This window comes from Pipistrellus kuhlii, unplaced genomic scaffold, assembly GCF_014108245.1.
Source record: "Pipistrellus kuhlii isolate mPipKuh1 unplaced genomic scaffold, mPipKuh1.p scaffold_m20_p_14, whole genome shotgun sequence".
NCBI classification, from domain to species: Eukaryota; Metazoa; Chordata; class Mammalia; order Chiroptera; family Vespertilionidae; genus Pipistrellus; species Pipistrellus kuhlii.
Window position 1 is genome coordinate 42,933,418 of NW_023425449.1, and position 21,536 is coordinate 42,954,953.

At 48.8% G+C, this 21,536-nt stretch overlaps 1 protein-coding gene across 8 annotated transcripts in view; it reads right to left on the minus strand.

Moving 5' to 3' along the window:
* Window positions 1–21,536, minus strand: part of TPD52 (tumor protein D52) — a 63,019-nt gene that overhangs the window by 17,374 nt on the left and 24,109 nt on the right. Inside the window, exon 1 of one of the 8 annotated variants that reach the window (XM_036437301.2) lies at window positions 9,242–9,433. The exons of 1 other annotated variant lie outside the window; for it this stretch is intronic. In XM_036437301.2, the coding sequence (XP_036293194.1) occupies window positions 9,242–9,365 (124 nt within the window). In that variant the 5' untranslated portion in view covers window positions 9,366–9,433. Of the gene's footprint in view, window positions 1–9,241; window positions 9,434–21,536 lie in introns of those variants that run through there. 6 more of the 8 variants (XM_036437299.2, XM_036437303.2, XM_036437302.2 and 3 more) reach the window with 6 other exon arrangements.

Below are 21,536 nucleotides of genomic sequence, written 5' to 3' on the forward strand. Positions count from 1 at the left end.
ATCGTCCCTGGGAAAAGCCAGCTCCTCCAGGGCAGCCGTGTGGCCGCCCCGAGCCGGGGCCGCGGAGGTGACAGGCCAGCCGCCAGCAAGAAGGAAGAACACCACGTCAACAGGCGGAGCGAGCGGCTGGCCACGAGGAGGCGAGTCAGTGACACACATGGTGTACACCGGCAGAAGGCACAAGGACACTTACCCCCAGCCTACTGTAAGCTAACTGCACAGCGGTAGCTGTTAATTATAATGACTCAATCGCTAGCATAACAATACCGAACGGTGCTACGAAAATGCTCACAGAACCACTAACGGATCACAGCAATGCACATGGAACCACTGAGCCACAGGCTGGAGGGCCACAGACCGGGGAGCCCCCTCCTGCAGACACCACCAGGAGGGAGGGCAGTCAGGGGCGAGGCTCCCACCGGTTCCCGAGCAGCCGTGGACGGGTGCCTGGGTGATGTGATATATATATATGTGTGTGTGTGTGTGTATGTATGTATATGTATATATGTATATATGTGTATGTGTGTGTGTATATATATATATGTGTGTGTGTGTGTGTGTGTGTGTGTGTGTGTGTGTGTATATATATATATATATATGATATATGACAGAAATCTGATCCTGTCACTCCCAGGACAAACCCTTCCGTCAGGACCAATCCCCCTGCAGGTCAGCGCCAAGCCTTCTGGGCCCAACCCTGCTCTCCGCCAGTGACATGGCGGCCTCCAACCGCGGGCAAGTCACGCTGCGGGCGGGTCACACTGCAGGCAAGGCGCCGCGAGAATCCATCCGGGTCCCCGTGTGCTTTCAGATGCATCCGGCACAGCTCACCGTACAGTCTGACTCTAACCCTCACACTGTGGTGACGGAGCGTGTGAGGCTGAAAACGGAACACAAGCATGCAGGCAGCAATCACACAGGCACCACAGAAGGAACCAGACGAGAGTTCCTTGTAAACATTTTTTTTTAAGGTTTTTTAAAATTGATTTTTAGAGAGAGAGGAAGAGGGAGAAAGAGAAAACATTGATGTAAAAGCTGAACATTGATTGGCTGCCTCCTGCACGCCCCCTCCTGGGGATCAAGCCCCAAACCATAGTCCTGACCAGGAATCAAACCAGCAACCTTTTGGCACCGGGGACGACTCCCAACCAACTGAGCCACACCAGCCAGGGCAACATTATTTATCTTTAATGTTTTCATTAGACCTTTTAACTTCTCCAACTAGAACAAGACACACACACACACCCATCCCACACCAAGACCCCAAAACTCAGATGCTAAACCATGGCTTAAATAACAGAGACGCATACTTTTTCATCAACAGCCTTTTGCAAATCTACTTAAGCCGGAAACTTCAGTCTCTGGTTACTAACAGCGCTTTTTCTGCATAGCTGCCCAATTCCAGAAAGAATCTAAAGGGATCAGGGTATCATTCCTGTATTTAGTCAGAGTGCCAGGGGAAAAGAATATCTCAGAAAATGGGGTCATGGGGCTGCCCCATGGGTCTTGGGGTCTCCAGGATGACCTTGAGATTTTATATTCAGAATCGCAGAAAGTTAGCACATTGCATGTCCTGCTTTCCCCACATTAGCCTGCAGGTGGCAGCACATTATCAGCATTATTCTTTAAAGGCGAGGTTTCCACAGGAGGGAAATCACAGAAGGAGAGGACACGAAGGAGGTCACCAGCACCGCAGACAGGCGTGGCCTGGGAGCACTATTCACCGCCACAGCCACCACGGAGCGCAGGCTGCCCTCTCTGAGCGGAGCGGTCCGCGGGGCGGGTTCCTCCGTCCACAGGCAGCTGTCTGCAAAGCACCTGAAGCTCACGAAGTCAACCTGCCCGTGGTCACATCGGTAAGCCCAGGGCAGTGAGGGCATGGGGCTCGAAGGTTTGATTCGAAAGCACATGCTTCAAATCAGTGATTTCCAAAACACAAAAGAAGAGCCAGGGCTAAGAGGTCAGACTTAGGAAGCTTCTAGAAGCAACAATAAATAAGACCCTGCACGCAGTACAAGAACCTGGCACGTGAGGTCAAAGCAACTGCTCCCCCAGGTCCAGCAGGCCGTTTCCCACAGTGCGGGTCCCAGCGGGCCTCGGAGAGCAGACCTCTGCGTCCGCCAGCGGAAGGCTGCTGACCGCTGGCTCAGGGGTCTTCGAGCTAATACTGCCCCATTCCCCCATGCCTGGGGGAGAGCAGTATGTACTGGAGAGGTGAAATCTGCCTCTGGGAGAAAAAATACTAATTTCTCACTCGCAACATGAAAGTTGGGGAATGGAAACGTTTTACTGTATATACCCATTACTAAAACTAGAAGTAACTTAAAAAATTCTTACTTGGTTATTAACTTTAATGCCCCCCCTCCCTCAAAATCTGACGGAAGCTGTTTTTAAAACTCAGAGGAGGAGGAAATGTGACGGATATTTACTGAGGCTAACATGTCACCAGGGAGATTTCCATGCCATCTCGTAAAAAAGCAATGAAAACAGAAGCCCTGCCCACCGGCACCGAGGGTGTTTGTTTCCCTCAGGAAGGGAGGCCCTCCGGGATCAGTGAGTTGCGCGCAGAGGTGACATTCAGACGCAGGTCTCCCTGACTAACCTCTTCCTCTTATTCTTGGAGGTCACAGGCCAAGTCCCGAGGGAGGGTGGGCGCAGGGTGTGGGGACGCACGGGGATCCCTGGCTTGAAAGCCACAGGTGCCACGATGGAGCCCAAGTGGCTGAATACTGGCAGTAACTTGTTCCCCCAGGTTATTAACATGTTAGCCACTTCCTCAATTCTTCTTCTGGTTGCGCAGACAGACGGTCTGGTCCGTCTGTCTTCAATTTCACCCATGAGGACCCCTTGGAGAGTTTGGGGCGGGGGAGACTGGAGCCCACAGACAGGCCGCTGGGGCCAGGGGCGATGGATGAGGTGGGCAGAGACCAGAGTGTCGTCCCCATCAGACCTAAGGCACAGGTCTGCCTTCCACAGCTGTGAACTTGAGGTGCATGTGCGCCCTGCCAGGGCAGCAGTCCGAGGAGCGGGGTTGTTTTATCACCTCAACTCCCACTCAGCATGTACAGAAGCTACATCCAGGTGTCTTTCCATTCATTCAACAAACAAAACAAACACGATTACTCCTAGTCGACAAGCAATTCCCATAAGTTAGGGCACGTGAATGTGTTTCTGGAAAACTTCCACTTATTTTCTTTAAAAATAATGCACAAAAGGGTTATGACCAATGTATGTGTCTGAACAAATCTGAAAGGATGTTCGTGAGCATAAAATTAAAATCTTAAGTAAAAATAAGCTTTTTTTTTTTAGTTTAACTTAAGCAATTTTCCCCCTTAATGGAACATAAAACAATGATTCCCCTTGAAATCTGTGGGTTCTTCCAACTCCGCACTCATGGGAACTATGAGACAAAAAAGAAGGGCAAAAAATTCCTGTGGCGCCTGAGCTGTGCTGAAATCCGATGCTTGGACTTCGAGGAACTCTTAGTCATCGGAGGAGGAGGAGGTTCTTCAGGCTCCGGCGCGAACATGAGTGACTGTGAGTGATGCAGGAGGACAGCAGGAGGAATGAGGGAGGGAGGATTCCGGTCTGAACATGTCCTCCTCTTCAGTCAGGGCGAGTCAGAGCAATGCTAACCTGTTCTATGGGGACGGCTGATGGGTAGGGTTTACTCAAATGACGTTTCTCTGTACCTCCGTTCCCACGGACAGCCACGTCCTCCCCCATCCTCCCCAAGACATCAGCCAGGGAAGGAAGCGAAGCCTTTTCATACGAATTTCAAACCTACAATCACCATGAAGCGGTGATGGGGAGTCCAGTGAGCACCTCCTGCATTATTAACTTTAATGTGGGAGCAGCCATCCCAACAGTCCTTCACTTTTCACCCCATTAAGACCAACTGCTTCCTTCAAGACTTTGCCCATCAGTGAAAACCGTGTCAGCAGTGCCCGGCCGGCATGGCTCAGTGGCTGATCAGGTCATGCTTCGATTCCCAGTGAGGGCACATGCTGGGTTGCAGGCTCAGTCCCCAGGGTGGGGGGTGTAGGAGGCAGCCGATCGATGATTCTCTCTCATCATTGATATTTGTATATCTCCCTCTCCCTCCTCTCTCTGAAGTCAATAAAAAACATTTTAGTAAAAACCTTTTCAGGATATTAAAGAACATTATAAACTAATGAACCAAAAGACAGATATAAAGATAGTAAAGCAACAAGCAGACTGTCAAATTACAGTGGGGAGGGGAGGGAGATCTGGGGGAGATAAGAGATCAACCGAAGGACTTGTATACATGCATATAAGTATAACCAATGGACACAAAACTCTGAGGAGGGAGGGTATGTATGGGGGGGCAATGTTAAAATATGTACACAGATAATAATTTAATTTAAAAAAATAGAAAATAAATAAATAAAAATAAAAATAAAAACCTTTTCAGCCATTGTCAATTTTAGATCGTAACAGAATCTTGCATCATTGAATTCCAACTATACAGAGAAGAAGAAACTGGGGACAGAGGTTTTAAAGAATAGAAAGAGACAAGCATGAACTTTGAAATCAGGTGGTGCTGGGTTGCCTTGTGTCCTCCAAAAAGCGCGCACTGGCCTGCCTGAGCCCCAGTAACGCAAACAGGGTCTTTGCAGATGTAACCAGGGAAAGTGACATATTAGATTGGGGTGGGCCCTCATCCAAGACTGTGTCCTTATAGGAAGGACATTTGGACTCAGATATCCAGAGAGGAGAACATCATGAAAAGCTACAGAGACACGGAGAACATTGCGTGGTGATGGAGCACAGCATGGGGAGCACTACATGGCGATGGAGCACAGCATGGGGAGCACTACGAGGTGATGGAGTGGAGACTGGGGAACACTCCATGGTGATAGAGCGGAGACTGGGGGACACTGTGGTGATGGAGCGGAGACTGGGAGTGATGCAGCCACAGCCAGGGGTGCCCAGGACTGCGACGGCCACCAGGATCTGGAATGAGTCCAGGGAGGCTTCAGGTGCTGAGGAGTGTAGCCCTGCAGACACCTTGATTTTGGATTTCCAGCCTCCAGACCTGAGATATGAGAAATTTCTGTTGTTTTATGCTAAAATGAAAAGACAAATGCACCCATGCGTTCGTGGCAGCATTATTTACAATAGCCAAGATACAGAAGCCACCCAGTGCCCTCGATGGGTAAATGGGGCAGAAAGAACAGGCTGTGACTCAGCCATAAAGAAGAATGAAACCTGCATCTGCAAGAACAGAGGCCTGGACGATGAATGCAGAGAGAGACGGCAGAGGAAGACAAACATCATGTGATTTCACTCACGGGTGGAACCTAAAATAACAACTAAATGAACAAGAGAACAGAAACAGCCCGAGATACAGAGCAGACTGCTGGCCGCCAGGTATGCGGGAGATGTGAGAGAGAGGAGGGATGAAGTACAAATTGGTAATTACAAGCAGTCAGGGGACGTAAGTACGGCCTGGGGACGGCAGTCAGGAACACTGCAGTAATTACACTTGGTGTCAGATGGGACTAGACTTACCAGGTGATTACTTCATAAGTTATATAAATGCCTAATCACTGGGTTGTATACTTGAAACCACTATGATATTATACATAAACTATCATTGAAAAATTATTTTTTAAAATATAATAAAATAACAAGAAATTTCTGTTATTTTAAGCCACTCACTATGTTGCAACTGCCCTAAGAAATTGAGCCCTAACCCCATTACCTGTTAAAGAAAAACAAAAGGGTCTTAAGGCGAAGGGGTATCTGATGCCTCCTGCTCGACACTGTTTCCCTGTGGAAGAAAGAGATTCGAAGCACAAGCCATGGAAACTTTCGGTTCCTGAGGCTGATTCCCACGTGTGCCCATGGCGAGGGTGAGGCCAGGAAAGCCGCCGAGGGGAAACGCCACCACAGAGCAGGCAGCAGGAGCAGGGAGCCAGGAAGATGTCCGCTCCGTCTGAGAAAGACCCAAGGACCCAGGAGATGCCTGGGCGGGGTCAGGGCTGAGGAGGGCACCGGCACTAAAGCACAGAGGGAAAGGGGGCTGGAGGCCAGCCCTGCCCCCAAGACCAGCTCCCCTCCCCCGAAAAGGTCACCCTCCCAAGCCTCACCTCGCAAACCCCCCCCCCGAGTCTGTGGGGGAGGGGGAAGGAAGGAGAGATATTTTCCTAGATCACCTCCACCCCCTTTCCAAATGCCTGACTTGCCTCCTCCAGGTGTTCTTTTTAATTCACTCCTTAAACAATTGTTGTCCCTATCCGATGATATCTTTTCCAATGATTTTTAGAGAGTGAAAGGGAAGGGGGGGGGGGGGGGAGAAACGAAGAGAGGGAAACACTGACGTGAGACACATGGATTGGTTCCCTCTGGCAGGTACCCTGACGGGGCAGGGGATTGAACCTGCAACCCAGGGACATGCCTTGACCAGGAATCGAACTCTCCCCCTTGGGTGCTCAGGCCGACTCTCTAATCACTGAGCCTCACTGGCCAAGGCTCCTCCAGGTATTCTTAAATGGCCCCTTAAATCTCCTTCATCTTAAAAAATAAAAATCTTCAGGCAACGTCTTCGGAGCCACCATCCCTCACACCCCTAACCAACTGCAGACTCACAATGGGGCACCCACAACAGAGAGGAGAAAGGTCAGTGATGGAGATCGGGGGGTTCCCAGAGAGGAAGTCACTTCCACCCTTAAATTTCCTCTCTAGGAAACAGGAGGGTCTGTTTCTCCAATTCTCCACTGATTTTTACTCAGTGTGCCATCCACAAGTTTGCTAACTAAGACCTCGCCTCATGAAAAACTCTCCGATGTGATCGCCGTTTCCTAAAAGGAAGAGCAGGACCCAGAGCAGAAATCACAAGGGAAGCAGGACAGCAACGAGGAGGCCTCCAAGCTAAGGAATTCCCGCTCCGCGTGTGTTTTCCAGTGCTCTGAGGTTTAGTAAGACTGCATTAAGTGTGTCAGGGTTTTTAATGACTCCTATTTCCTGAAATCACGAGAAACAACCCAAGTTTGCCTTTTAATAAACCGGGACTGCAACCTCCTGGACACTGGAAAACCTTAAGAGGCAGAGATCTGATGCGAATGTCCTTTGGGAAATTATTCTGGTAGGTGATCTCAGAAGGAAAGAGAAAACAGCCCAGGCACTGCCCGTGGCCACTGCAGATGGCACAGAGTCCAGGTCCCCACGGCACAAGAATCAACCAGTCCAGTAACCCTCATCAAAGGACCGGTTACCTCTCGAGTGAGTAGCCTGTTCCATAATATCCCTCTAAAACCACTGGGAACTAAAGAAAAAACAACAAATCAAACACTGGCTTAAGAACTGAGCTTTGTGATGTGGCGAGTTCACAACACCTCTCTTGGCCTCAATGTTCACATCTGTAAAATGGACCAGAGTGTAAACTAGCCCTTGCCAGTCCCATCCATCCATTCATTCATGCGTCCATCCATCCATTCATCCATCTAGTCATTCATTCGTTCAGCAAATATGTGTTGAGCCACAGATGTCGAGCTCTATTCCAGGTGCTGGGGAAGACTGGCATCTAATGGAGCTTATTTTCCAGATTTTGAAATTTACTAGAGGTCATTGTTTTTCAGACTATGGGTTGTGAAACTCATTTTCAAAAGAATCGATGGGACAGTTTAAAATCTCAGAGTCCATCACACATGGGAACGGGCATGTGCATTGCTGACGGGGGTCAGGAAGCCTGAGGCGCTTCTGAACGGGCCAGCTGCCGGCCGATAAAGACCTCTCCTGCTGCAGCCGCCAGCCCTCATCCTGCCCAGAACGCAGACTGCTTCTCAGGAACACGCTGCCCACCGATTAAATCTCGTCCTTTCCTCATTGATCCGCGATGGCATTTTGGATAAATATCAAAGAAGTGTGTGTTTCAGATCCACGTTCCCAGCCTTTCCGAGGAGGACTCCTTTAAACGTCAGTCCTATTTTGAGCACTTCTCGTCTGCTGATTAAGAAAACGCATAGCGGCCAAAGCCACAGGAGCGGTACATGGACGGGTGGTCCATCGGCCTGAGAGCTCCTACACAGGAGCCACAGAACCAGCACAGGGAAGACCAGGAGCCATTCTCCCAGGGCCCTGCATCAGCCTGTTCAAACAGATGGCGCCTGTGCCCTGCGGGGCAGGACCCACTGGGAGGACCAAGCCAGGCCCCTCGGTCTGCGCATTTGAGAACCAAGCTGTTCTCACTAGAGCACAAGTGTCAAACACAAGGCCCGCGGGCCAAATCCGTCCCGCCAGGCCTTGCAATGTGGCCCGCACCACGCTGTCATCACTGCACTCCGCTGCGTTTCCATCACAATGACAGTTTATGACTGTTCAGTAAACCATTCGGCCCGCGATTTAGGCTGGATTTTAGATTTTGGCCCCTTCTGATTGAGTTCGACACCCCTACACTAGAGGGTGGCGATGGTGACCTTTGTTTTAATGCTCTCTCCTTTTTTTCCAAATGAAGCAAACCTCTAAATCTGAGCCTAGAGGGACCTGAGTTTGGTCTCCGTTGGTCACTCTGCTGTGAGCCCACCCCCCTACAGGCTGCTCCTGGGAGCTGAAATACTAATTGTTGGCAAGGTGCCCAACCCTACCCACTGCTTCTGTTCTAACAGAAAACATCCGACCACAGCAATTGTCAACGGGAAGGGAAAGGAGCTAAACAGACCCTGAGGACTAAGACCAGCACCACGAATCCTCCCGGGGCCACGTGGGCCCCAGCTCAACCTGAAGTCAGGCTCTGCGCCCCGACCACGACCTCCGCCTCCCCCGCCTGCTGCTCTGGGACAGCCCTGCACACAGGGCAGAGGCCGGCACGGACGGCCCATCCTCAGGCGCCGGGCACAGGGGAGGCGCCCCTTTGAGACAGGTCCCTGAGGGAAGACAAAACCCGGGGTAGATGTCTTCAGAAACCGTACAGGCGGCTGGAACAAAGGCCTGAACCTCCCTCCCTTTGAGATTGCTAATCGGCTCATGAATTCCGAGTGATGAGAAGAGCCCTCACACTCATATAAGCAGCCCAAACGAAAGCCCACGCACAATTCTGCACGAACACACACACACTACACATGCAATACCCCTGTCTGCCTGGACCTGCGCAGCTCTGTCCACTGACGCCTACACAGCAACACCCAGGCCCTCCTTACACGGATCATTTCAAAGCCAGGCCAACCCCACGTGGGCCCCGGCTTCAGGACTGCCGTGGGAACTCGGACACTCGTGTTACCCAGTCTCTGCGGCACAGGCAAGCCGGGCGGCGACAGGTGCCCCCTGGGAGACAGGTACAGGTACTCCGTGTTCACTCCGCCGGCAAAATCAAAGGGGGACTGGTAGTCCTCGTCGGACTCCATCGCCCCCAGGTCCGTTCCAGAATGCAAGGAGCATGGCGTGGCCACCACCGGTGTCCTTCAGCTGCGGCCACACCCCCTGCCGAAGAGTCCACGGGTTCACAGGGGGCCTCCTGCAGGGGCCTTCTTCCCAGAGCCTCCGGCCGCAGTCGCAGTCCACAGGCGTTTACAGGCGTTCGGTAAACGACTTCACCCAGCAGCCCAGGAGGCGCGGCCCCGCCGCTGCTCCCCAGCTGCTGCTGGGGGGACAGAACCAGGAACCAGCAGGGGAGCGGCTCTCTTGGGTCAACAAAGGAGGGCCAGCCTGTGATCCGCCCACAGGTGCCAACAGTCCCAGCAACACCACACTGGCACTGGCTCAAGAAACAACCAGGTTTGCTTTGTGTTTTTAATCAGTCAGCTGACCAAAATGGCCCCCTGGCAGACTTAATCCTCCAGGACAAGGAAGGATTACCAGGCATAATCCCGCCACTCCATCTGGGCCGGCATCTCTCCACGGATCAGAGCGCACTTCTAAGGCCACGCTTCCTGCATTCGCGATCAGCTTTCTAAGTACAACCTGGTACAGAATTAGAGCTGTATTTCTTTTCTTTTCTTTTCTTTTTTTAAATATTTTTTATTGGTTTTCCACAGAGAGGAAGGGAGAGGGACAGAGAGTTAGAAACATCGATGAGAGAGAAACATTGACCAGCTACCTCCTGCACACCCCCCACTGGGGGTATGCTGCAACCAATGTGCATGCCCTTGACCGGAATCGAACCTGGGACCCTTGAGTCCACAGACTGACGCTCTATCCACTGAGCCACACCGGTTTCGGCTAAAGCTGTATTTCCACTATCATTTTATCTAAGTCTGACCAGGTGCAACAAAACCTCAGTCTGACCTGCCTGCCCTCCCCAGCCCTCCCCCGCCCCCTCCTCTTCTTGAAAGACCCTGTTTTGGTCACAAATCCTGCAGAAAAGAATCAACTCCGAAGGCCGAGTGCCCACTGGACCTGCACCCCTTTGCTGAACTCAGGCCACGCCTCTGCAGGCGCAGCAAACCTGTGGGGAAAGGTGCGGGAAAGTGCACCGTCCACACCTCAGACTAAATGTCTCCGTCACCGGATTCACTTCCTTTACACCAGTTTCTTTTCTTTACACCTGGGGCCTGGGCCTCCGCCCGCATGGCTCACCTGCTACTGAGGAGGACAGAGAAGGGCCACCCTGAGGTGGGCATGGCCTGTCACTGCAGAACAAGAAAGCCACCCCACCTTTTCACATCTACCAGACAAAAAGGGAACACAATGTATTCTCCCTCCACTGGAGGCAAACAGAAAGCCTAAAACATCTGAAGCACTATAAAGAAAAAGACCGTGTCCAGTGTATACACTATAATGCACCAAGAAGTCTATCTTTGTCCCAATTCATGATTCATATTCTATTTTTTTAAAGTTTTTATTGATTTTTTTAGAGAGAAAGGAAGGGAGAGAGATGGAGAGATAGAAACATCAATGAGACTTAAATTGGCTGCCTCCTGCATGCCCCCTACTGGGGATCAAGCACACAACTGGAGCATGTGCCCTGACTGGGAATTTAATCGTGACCTCTTGGTTCGTGGATGGAGGCTCAACCATTGAGCAACACTGGCTGGGCCATATTCTATTGTTATTATTATTATTATTATTATTATTATTATTTTTACTCTCATGTTGTACTCTATTTTGGGCAAGTCTTTATCTTACTTTAAAAAGTTGAATTTTAGCAACAAGCAATTTATATTTTTATCTTAAAAGACACCCAAATGTGGACAACTATAGAAGCTGTTCATTCCATATTTAGACATAAAATAATTTTTATTACTGTTTGAAAAAACGAATTGTCGGGTTTCTTGAGATCCACAGGACTTCCTATGCGATAGGACAGGGACCACAGGACTGCCCCTGGACCAGAGGGTGGTTAATGGGGTCCCCATCCTTTGAGCACCCCATGCACTGGTCTCTAACTGGTCAAACAAACAAACAAAAAATGTTTCTCTATACCCGCTGTCCCTCCTAGAACCACAGTGCTGCAGTCTCTCTGACCATGGAGGACACAACAGACAACAGCCACCTGCCAACCAGAACAAGGGCTCCCACCAGGAATCAGATCTACCCTGACCTTGGACTTGCCACCTCCAGAACTGTGAGAAATGAGTGTCACTTCATCAACCATCAGTCCACGGTCACTTATTAGTCACTTATTAGAGCAGCCTGCGCTAAGACAGACAGCAATACTGACAGACAGCATAAGCACAGCCACCTCCACACTTGTCACCGTCCCTCCAAACCCCCAGCCCTTAATCTGCAGTCGTGAAGGCCACATGACACCCTCTGTCCGAAGTGCCACCTTTTCTTCTCCTTCTACAGTCATTCGCCTTTCAAGACCCAGGCAGAAACGCCACCTCTTCCTGGAAGCCCACTCCCTCCCAGCTCCCTCGTCTAAGCAGCAACACACAGAATGGGACATGCTCTGCCCGAGCCTTCGTCCTCCTGGGCAGGGGCACTGAGTCTCCATTGAGGTACCTGCCCTGGAGGGCTGGCTGATCGATGTGGCATGAAGAAGTCTTGTGTATTGTGCCGCGCTTAGCATGGTCAGGGGTGCACCTGGGGTGGGGTGGGGGGGAGACAGTGAAGGATTAAAGAAGACAGACAAGAGAATAAAGCTGGGGCTAGGTGGGGTGCTGCTCTCAGATGGGAAGACAGTGCCACAGCCTGCAAGCCGAGTCTTTATTTTATAGCAAGATTTCATGAGGCAAAGTAAGGGCGTGGTCAAGATGTTTACAATGTTCTCTCGGGTTTCGAAGGAAGCACCTGCTTTCCTTTGGCAGCACTTGTGGCACCTCCCACATTCTATATCACTTAGCCAAAGTGATATATCACTTAGCCCACCTTACAGCCAAAGGCTACAGCTCACAACTATAGCCTTTGGCTGTAACTGTGCTGGGAGGGCTTTGCCCTCCACGCTGGGACCTGCATGTGACTCTGTCACGAGAGGACTGTGCCCTCATTAGCCCGAGGCTTGAACCTGTCCAAATGCTGCAGCCACCTTCCACAGTATATAAACATAATATATAAATTTAGCATTTAAGTGATATCTGAAATTACTACTCCACCTGCTTAGGTACAATCTCAGGATGGATATATCACCCTGCCTCTTGGCCATCGGTCTTGGTCAGGTCCCAGCCAGTCATTCCAGCAGGTGAGGAGAGTGGACAGAGGCTGGAGGGGGGACAGCATGGGACATGTCAATGGACTGGCAGAAACCCAGCTGACTCAAGGTCCCACACCAAGGAGAAGGGAGTTGTGAGATACAGAAAATTGGAACGTAGCTTGGGGACAGACCACTGAAGACCTCGCGTGACAAACTTTTACACTCCACACATGTGCAAAAAAGCCACTGGAGGTGTCCGAGCCAGGCAGAGATGGGGTGAAGAGTTCTATAAAGGTCCGTCTGGAGATGGCGCGGAGGATGCACCACAGGCAGAAACAGGCTAAGGGGGCATCGGGGACGCCTACCGCAGCAGTCGGGCTCCAGGGAGAAGCCTCTGGTTTGGTGGCAGCTCTTTCCACGTCTGCTGTGGGCCCGAAGGAGGAAACACCAGGAAAGACTTAGTCCTGTCCTGCCGGACTTTGCCGCGTGGGTGTTTGAAAAGTACATCAATATCCACAGGGACCAGACTGAGTTTACCGGGTTCCTTCGCAATGTTCCTACAACCAGGTCCCCAAGTCTTCCCCGCTCTAAGGGCGCCTCCAGACCTGCTATCCAGCCTGCTCTCCATGTCCTTCGTGCCCTTCTCTCTGGGTCACTGGCCATGTGCAGCTGATGGGAGTGTTTAGGTAGAGACCCGCCCACATCTGTGACAGAAGCCTGCTGTGTGTCTACCCAGCACCCTCCTTTCCTCGAGGAATTCCACCGCGGGAGAGCACCCCCAAACCAAACCTGTGCCCTGGTTCCAGGCGTGGGCTGTGCTTCAGATCCGGCCCCTGTCGGCTCCCCAAGCCCTGCTCACAAGGACTGCTCTAAGGGCAGACATCTGACCCAACAGCGCCACCTCCAGGCCTCCCCTGATGTTCCCGGGAGGAGTAATGAGAGAGAGGGGACTCCATTTGGAGAGGACGGGAGGCGCTTGCTCTGCCAGGTGAACAGGCAGCAGACAAACCCATGCTGAGACTGGGAAGGGGCAGAGGAAGACACAGAGACAGGTCAGGGGTAGTGCAGCTCATCTGGGCCACTCCAGCCAGCTGTCCTGGCTTCCTAGTTATAAACAAACTAGAGACCCGGTGCATGAAATTTGTGCATGGGCAGATCCCTAGGCCTGGCCTAGGCCTGGTCTTTTGGCTGCATGCTGGGGCCTTCCTTCATTCTGCTCCACCACCTGGTGGTCAGCACATGTCATAGCAAGCAATAGAACTCCTGGTCTCCTGGTCAAACTCCCATAGGGACACTTTGCATATTAGCCTTTTATATATATAGATACATTTCTATGCGACTCCACTTATGGTTCAGGTTGGATTCTATCATTTCAGTAGAAAAAGTCCTACCTTCCAACCACTTCCCACTATTACCTCGATCACATTTCAGCCAAACTTGACATTCCTGTTTCTCAGACACATTTTGAACTCAGCCAAGACAATTTTCTCAAACTGGGGCCTCTTTTCCCTGTGTTTCTACCTGTCAAATTCCTTCCCACTTATCCAGCTCAACTTCACAAGTCACCTATGAATGGTATGCGCACAGGGATGGTCATTCTGGTGCTGCCTGAAGTGGAGGAAAAACAGCACATGTGCCTGCTAAAGGTGATGGTTAAATGCTAAATAGAACCACCACATAATAGAAAATGATACAAACATTAACATGATGGTGAGGACATGTGTATGTTTTACAGGGAAAGATATTCTTGAGACAGCCCATAAACAAAGAAGGTTCCAACACTTTTTGTTCTGTATGATCTATAAATGTGTAATAATTGGAGAGAAAGAGACCAACTAGCCAAAAGAAAGAGCCTGTGGGAGAAATCCATGTCACACAACCCCAGGAAAGTACCTATGCTCGGCAGTGTCAGCAGAGGGCGCCCCTGGGCAGTTCAGTCTGGCCAGCAAAGTGCACGCTACAGAGCAACAACCCATTAGGTGACTCATGCTGTTGAGATGGAAATGTAGGAAGCACCAACAACTATAGAGACTATTAAGCTTCCACCTGCCCATTAATACATCACTCAAACAGGTCTGGATAGGTTCTCCCTGACTTTGAAAGATGCTTAAGGGATGGTCTGATGTAAAAGCTATGACAAGTAGAAAAAATCTCTTGTGCACACGGATGGACAATGCCATTACTCCACTGGAGAGGCAGGCACTAATATCAGACGCTGGGACAAGCCAGTGAGAAGGGGTTACAGCTGGACAAATACAGGACAATTTAACCACCAAAACTAATTAAGGACAACAAAGTTATACATCATTGAAAATAGGAACCAAAGGGCCCATATGGAATGGTTAATTTTTGTGTCCATTTGACTGCCCAATTACAAGGTTAAACATGCTTGACCGATGGACTTGCCAGGAAAGTCTCATCTGGCAGGCGCTCCAACCTCCTAGCGGGATCTTTTCTGTCCTCCCAAAATAGCTGAAATTGATTCTGTGTCCCACAGACAGGCAGGGGCCTTTTTCCCTTTGAAATGATTTTTGGAATATTGAAGAGCAGGAGTTATAATGAGAAGACGACTTTATTACCCCTCAACCTATTTTCAAACATATTTTCCAGCCGAGCCTTTAACAGGGAAAACCAGGACCTGCTGAGAAATGTCAAAAGGTGCCCACATTCTCCATCAGCAGGGAGTTGGAGGCTGGATCCCAAAAGCACAAAGAGGCCTCACTGTCCCAGGAGGCCGCCCTCCTGCACAGGCGGCGCTCCTGCTCTGACTGGAGAGCTTCATTAGCACAACAGGAAACCAGCGCAAGAGCTCGCTATTCCTTCCAAACCAGGTCACTAACTGCAACATCCACATTTTTCATTTTCAAACAGAGCTGTTTCAGTTTTCGGGTCCCTCCTCACCCTGGTGGTTTCCATGACGACAGGCTCAGAGCCAAGTTCTCCCACTTTCACACGTTCACAGACCACCTGGGGACCATGCTGAAGGACGGTCGCTCCCCGCTGTACAGGGGTGTGTGTGTTGGGGGGGAGGGGACTCGAGACCAGCCATGAGTACCTGCTTTAGACAGTGGTCACAGCGTCCGCCTTAGGATAAAGCCTGAGCAAGCTCTCACGACCTGTCCCTCCATGTGGTCTTACCACTTCCAAGCAGGTATCTCTTTAAAAAGAAGACACAGATCTCATGGCCAAAGAGTTTTTGCTTCTGGGGGGTGTGCTTCTTTTTCCCTCCGTCCTAACGGCCACAAAGCGGGAAGTGTAGACCAGGAGACAGAACTGGCTATGTCACACAGGGCACACCCTGCCTGGCCTTTTCAGCAGGGAGGACTTAGAGTCTGGACAGACAGCCATACACAGTCTGAGGATAGCCCAGGAGGAGGCGGTGAGCGCAGCTACTCCCTCTCCGAGAGGCAATCTATTTCAGACAGAGCACAGGGCTCTGCGGGGAGCTTACCGGGAGGTCAGGGGGTATCGTCCAAGCCAAATGTGTCCACTTTGCTGACTGGCTGTAAGGAGGGGGCATAGACACACCCAATGTCAGAGCCTGAAGGGAATGAACAAACTGGGGGGCAGATTTTAATTAGGAAAAGCTCCCACGCACACACAGCCATTCCCCGCAGCCAGAGGCTGGGGGGGTGCGGGAGCTGCTCAGACCAGCAGGCTCTTATTAAAGCTGACATCTGGCCATGAGCTCCCATCGTCAGCAAGCTGAGGCATAACCAGCATACTCCCCTCCACCAGCAAGTCGGCCATGGAGGCCACTGGGCTTGCTCTAAACCCTAATAACTTAATTAGGCCTCTCCAGTGGGCAGCCATTAAAAAAGTACACAGCAAAATACTGCCCATTTTATCCTAAACGTTATTAAGAAATAGTGTCATAATAAAATGGAGAGCATTTCTATCTGAACCTGTGACTTTGGTGAAGAAATACCATTTCTTATGACACATTTCCCCTTTTAACACAATTTTCCCCATATTTCCTTTTAAAGGTCAAATGCCATGCCACACACCACCTCGAAACCAAATCCATGGCTGGGCGGCTGCAGGCAGCCTGGCTCCTGGCCCCTGGTCTGCGGCTGAGAACCCGACACTAACATCTGACTAATGACACCTGGATCTGTGGCTGTGAGCGCTCCTTACCAACGTTTCTCCGTTTTATCAAACATCACTGCCAAGCAGGTATTTATCAAAAGAGCATATAATGGTGTTTATTCCAGGAAGCTCTCTCAGAGGGGAAGGACAGGATAACGGAAGATGCAGTATGGGAGGGGCAGGGAGTGGAGAAATGCATTCTTGGTAAGTACCCAGAACCCTGAAATCACGCAATTCCGGTCACGTCGTCCAGGACAGATGAAAGTAAAGAATTAGGTATACTGTTTCATCATTTTACATTTTACATCAGATGGCTAAGAATACTAACTAATCACCAAACTGATTATTACTCTTCCTACATTTTTTCCAGTTATATTGTAGTTGACATTTAATATTATATTAGTTTTAGGTGTACAGCATGGTGATTAGACATTTATATGTAAACTAGAGGCCCAGTGACGAAATTTATGCACTCTGGGGTTGGGGGGGGGGGCCGGGGGGGGGGGCGGGACTGTGCCCTCTTGCAGCCCAAGCCTCAGTCAGACATCCTTAGCGCTGCTGCAGAAGCTAGATAGGCTTCCACCACCACCACTGTGCTCACCAGCCATGAGCCCGGCTCTGGCTGAGTGGTGCTCCCCTACAGGAGTGCACTAACCAAGAGGGGGCAGCTCCTGTGTGAGTGTCTGCCCCCTGGTGGTCAATGCAAGTCATAGTGACAGGTCATTTTGCCGTTTGGTCAATTTGTATATTAGCCTTTTATTATGTAGAATTCTGCACTTTAGTTAATAATAATGTATCAATATTGGTTAATCAACTATAACATATATACTATACTAATAGGGCAAACTGGGTGGAAGGGTGGTCATGGGAATTCTCAATACTATCTATTCAATTTCTGTAAACCTACATACAACTGCTCTAAAAAAATAATCTAAGAAAAAGGCACCCAGTCCAGACTCTACCAGGGGAAATCCCCAGGGCGTGAGACTCCCCTGCTGGGCTGTTACCAGCCGTGAGCACCTGTGCGGTCACAGAGAGCCTCGTCACGTGCGGCTTCCAGGGCAGGTCTGAGAGCACGTTAAAGAAAGGATGCCTAAGTTATCAAACTCCGTTGTTAATGCCAAGGAGACACTGACCAGGCAGATCTGGTTACATTTCTCCAGTGCGTTTTAAAAAACGGTGTAGCGGTTCAAATGTCTGCTTCTGCCTTAGCCAATTTGGCTCAGTGGATAGAGCATCAGCCTGAGGACTGAAGGGTCCTGTGTTTGATTCTGGTCAAGGGCATGTACCTTGGGTGCAGGCTCCTCCCCAGCCAAGACTCTGGTTGGGGTGCACACAGGAGGCAGCCAATCTATGTTTCTCTCACATCAGTGTTTCTTTCTGTCTTTCCCTCTCTCTTCCACTCTCTAAAAAAATTTTTTTTAATCAATCAAATGTCTGCTTCCTAGCTAAATGAAGAGTATCATTACATTTATGGAGGGGTATTATCATCTTCAAAGAATGTTCGCCGCAGGCGAGGGGTCTAACAGCTTTCTAAAACAGAAACAGACATCTATTCAGTACAGAAGTAGGACACCATGTTCAAGGCGGACACTTGATCCTTCAAGTCTTTTTTCTCTCCTCGGAAAAATACAGTGAAAACAGCCAAGCAAGATGGCAAACCCATCACTGTCTGATACAACCACCACAGTGGGCCTCATTCTTCCCACGGATTTCTAAGAAGGCAAATGTGGCCCCAGCATTGCCATGAACAGCCTTCTCAACGTTCAACTAGCATGATGATCAAAACAGAGAGAAATCACAAATTCCGTCTCCATCAGAGAATTTGATTTAGAAAGATAATCCCCTGGGGCCTGGGCAAGTCTGGCCTCCAAATTTTGAGATGTGAAAATCAGAGGACAAGAATTGTAAAGGGCGGATGACAGGGACACCAGCTCCGAAGGTGCCAGACTCCCTGGTGATCATGACAAGCTGAATAGGAAGACAAATGCTTTAAACTGGTCTCTTTTAACTTTTAAACAAAAACAGAAACTGCCTTCTTACAGCATTTGCTCTGTAAATGAAGATTAAACAGAGGAAGAGAAGCAGGAAGATGGTGGATGCCTTCAACACTTCCATTTAAAATCAATAGTTTGGTGTGCTTTGTTTTTTATTAAATATTATTGGAGTGGCATTAGTTAACATGGACATAGAGGTTTCAGGTGTGGTTTCTATGTTACAAGATCTGGGTATTGCACTGTGTGCCCATCACCCAAAGTTAAATCTTCTCCTGTCACCATATATTAGGACCCTCTTGTCCCCCCACCCCCTTCCCTCTAGCACCCGCCACACTGCTGTTTGTGTCTGTGAGTTTCAGTTTTATATCCCAAGTATGTGAAATCATATGGTTCTTAGCTTTTTCTGACTAACTTATTTCAGTTAGCACAATGTCCTCAAGGTCCACCCTTGTCGTTGCAAATGGCACTACTTCATCCTTTCATATGGCTGATGGTATTCCACTGTGTGTATAGACCACATCTTCTTTAGCCAGCTCTCTATCGTGGGACACTTTGGTTGTTTCCATCCCGCACAGTCTTGTCACTGTGTGTAATGCTGCAATGAACGTGGGGGTGGGTGCATATATCTTTGCAAATACATGGTTTTGAGGTTTTCAGGCATGTACCTAGGAGAGGAGTGGCTGGGTTGTATGGTAGCTCTACTCTCCATTCTTTGAGGAATCGCTAGACCGCTTTCCATAGTGGTTGTACTAAGTCTACATCCCCACCAGCAGTGGCTGAGGGTTCCCTTTTCCCACAACCTCTTCAACACCTGTCACTCCTTGTCTGGTGGAAAACCGTCACTCTAACAGTTGTGAGGTGGTATGAGAATTTTACCTCAATAAAAATGTTTTTTTAAAGCAAGGAAAAGGATAATACTGTATATAGTATATAGATCATGGTCCCATTTTAATACACTTTTGCCCATGGGTTAAGTATGTGTGCTGGAATATAGATAAAAATTTTCTGTGGAAAAAAATCAAGTAACTTAACAGTAACTAAAACTGGGAAGGGAGAGACTATGGGCAATGGATTAAAGAAAGAGGAATTTCAGCCCTAGCCATTTTGGCTCAGTGGATAGAGTGTCTACCTGTAGACTGAAAGGTCACAGGCTTGATTCTGGTCAAGGATATATGCCCAGGTTGCAGACTCGAACCCCGGTAGGGGGCATGCAGGAGGCGGCCAATCAATGATTCTCTCATCACTGATATTTCTCTCTCTCTCTTTCTCTTCCTCTCTGAAATCAATAAAAATATATTTTAAAAAAGAAAAAGGAATTTCAATTTTTATTTTACTCCTTGATGTTCACTTAAAATTTGTATTACATCATGTAAAATAAACTTTTTTTAAAAAATTAAAAGAGTAAGAGCTCTGTGTGGTAATTAAAACCACACAGTACGGGCCTAAGAAGAGATACACAGATCTGCCATGTGGCTCAGTGGGTTGGAGCATCATCCTGTGCACTGAAAGGCCACAGGTGTGTGCTCCATTCCTGGTCAGGACATACACCCAGGTTGCTGGTTCAATGCCTTGGCTGGGTGCCTATGTGAGGCAACAGATTTCTCTCCCCTCCCCGCCCCCCCACTCGCGCCCCATTCCTCTCTCTAAAATCAAGTTTTTAAAAAATTTTACACATATCCTCTGGCAAGGATAAAAGAAAGTTTAAAAAAAAAAAAGAGAGATATGCGGATCAATAAAACCTACTGAAGTCCAGAAACAGATCCCTGCACACAAAGAAATTTATATATTACAAGTGTTAATATCAAAAAGATAAACCCGTCCTTAACTCAGGACAGAAATTCCAGGTGGAATAAAAAGCTATGGATAAACAATAGTACAATAAATATACCCAATAAAAAAGTCAGAAAACGTACAGGAGGTTATTTTAATAATTTAACTGATGACTGCTGTAAGATACAAAACCCAAAAGATGCCCGCCCACTATGCCTCAGTGGCTAAGTGTTGACCCATGAACCAAGAGGTCACCGGTTTGATTTCTGGTCAGGGCACATGCTTAGGTTGTGGGCTCAACCCCCCAGTGTGGCTAATCAACGATGTTTCTCTCTCACTGAGGTTTCTATTTCTCTTCCTCGCCCTTCCTCTCTGAAGCAAAAAACATTTTTAAAAATAAAAAAGTTCTAATTCTTACAATTATTTCAGCCAAAAAACCCCACACACAACAACGACAAATATTTCTCAGTAAACAAGGTTTATTTAATGACCATATGTCTTATGTTCTAGAGATAGTACCCATGTGGTACTTAATGCCAAAAAATCTGCACTAAAATAAACATTCAAATTTATTTATGCCCAAACCGGTTTAGCTCAGTGGATAGAGCATCAGTCTGCGGACTGAGAGGTCCCAGGTTCGATTCCAGTCAAGGGAATGTACCTTGGTTGCGGGCACATCCCCAATAGGGGGTGTGCAAGAGGCAGCTGGTCCATGTTTCTCTCTCATCGATGTTTCTAGCTTTCTATCCCTTTTCCTTCCTCTCTGTAAAAAAATCAATAAAATATATATTTTTAAAAAATTATTTATGTTGGGTTTCTCTTCCTCTACCCCCACAAAATTTATTAATATTAGCCATCTAGGTACTAGATAGTTACCAAGACGACTAAAAGTCAACACTACCATTTCTCACCAAGAACAAATAATCTATTTAAAACTGGGAGTTATTTAAGGTGAACACAGCACAACTCCACCCTTCACAGCCCCAGAAAAGGCAAGATGTGACAGGAACCCCAAACACCGACGAGGTGAAGGACCCTTGTCGGAACCCTTCTCTCTCATGCAAGGTAAGAGGCCACCTTATTCAAGTCAACTAAGAGACAATGGTCACACACTTTGACTTGAATGCTTTTCAAATGAGCTCTGAGTC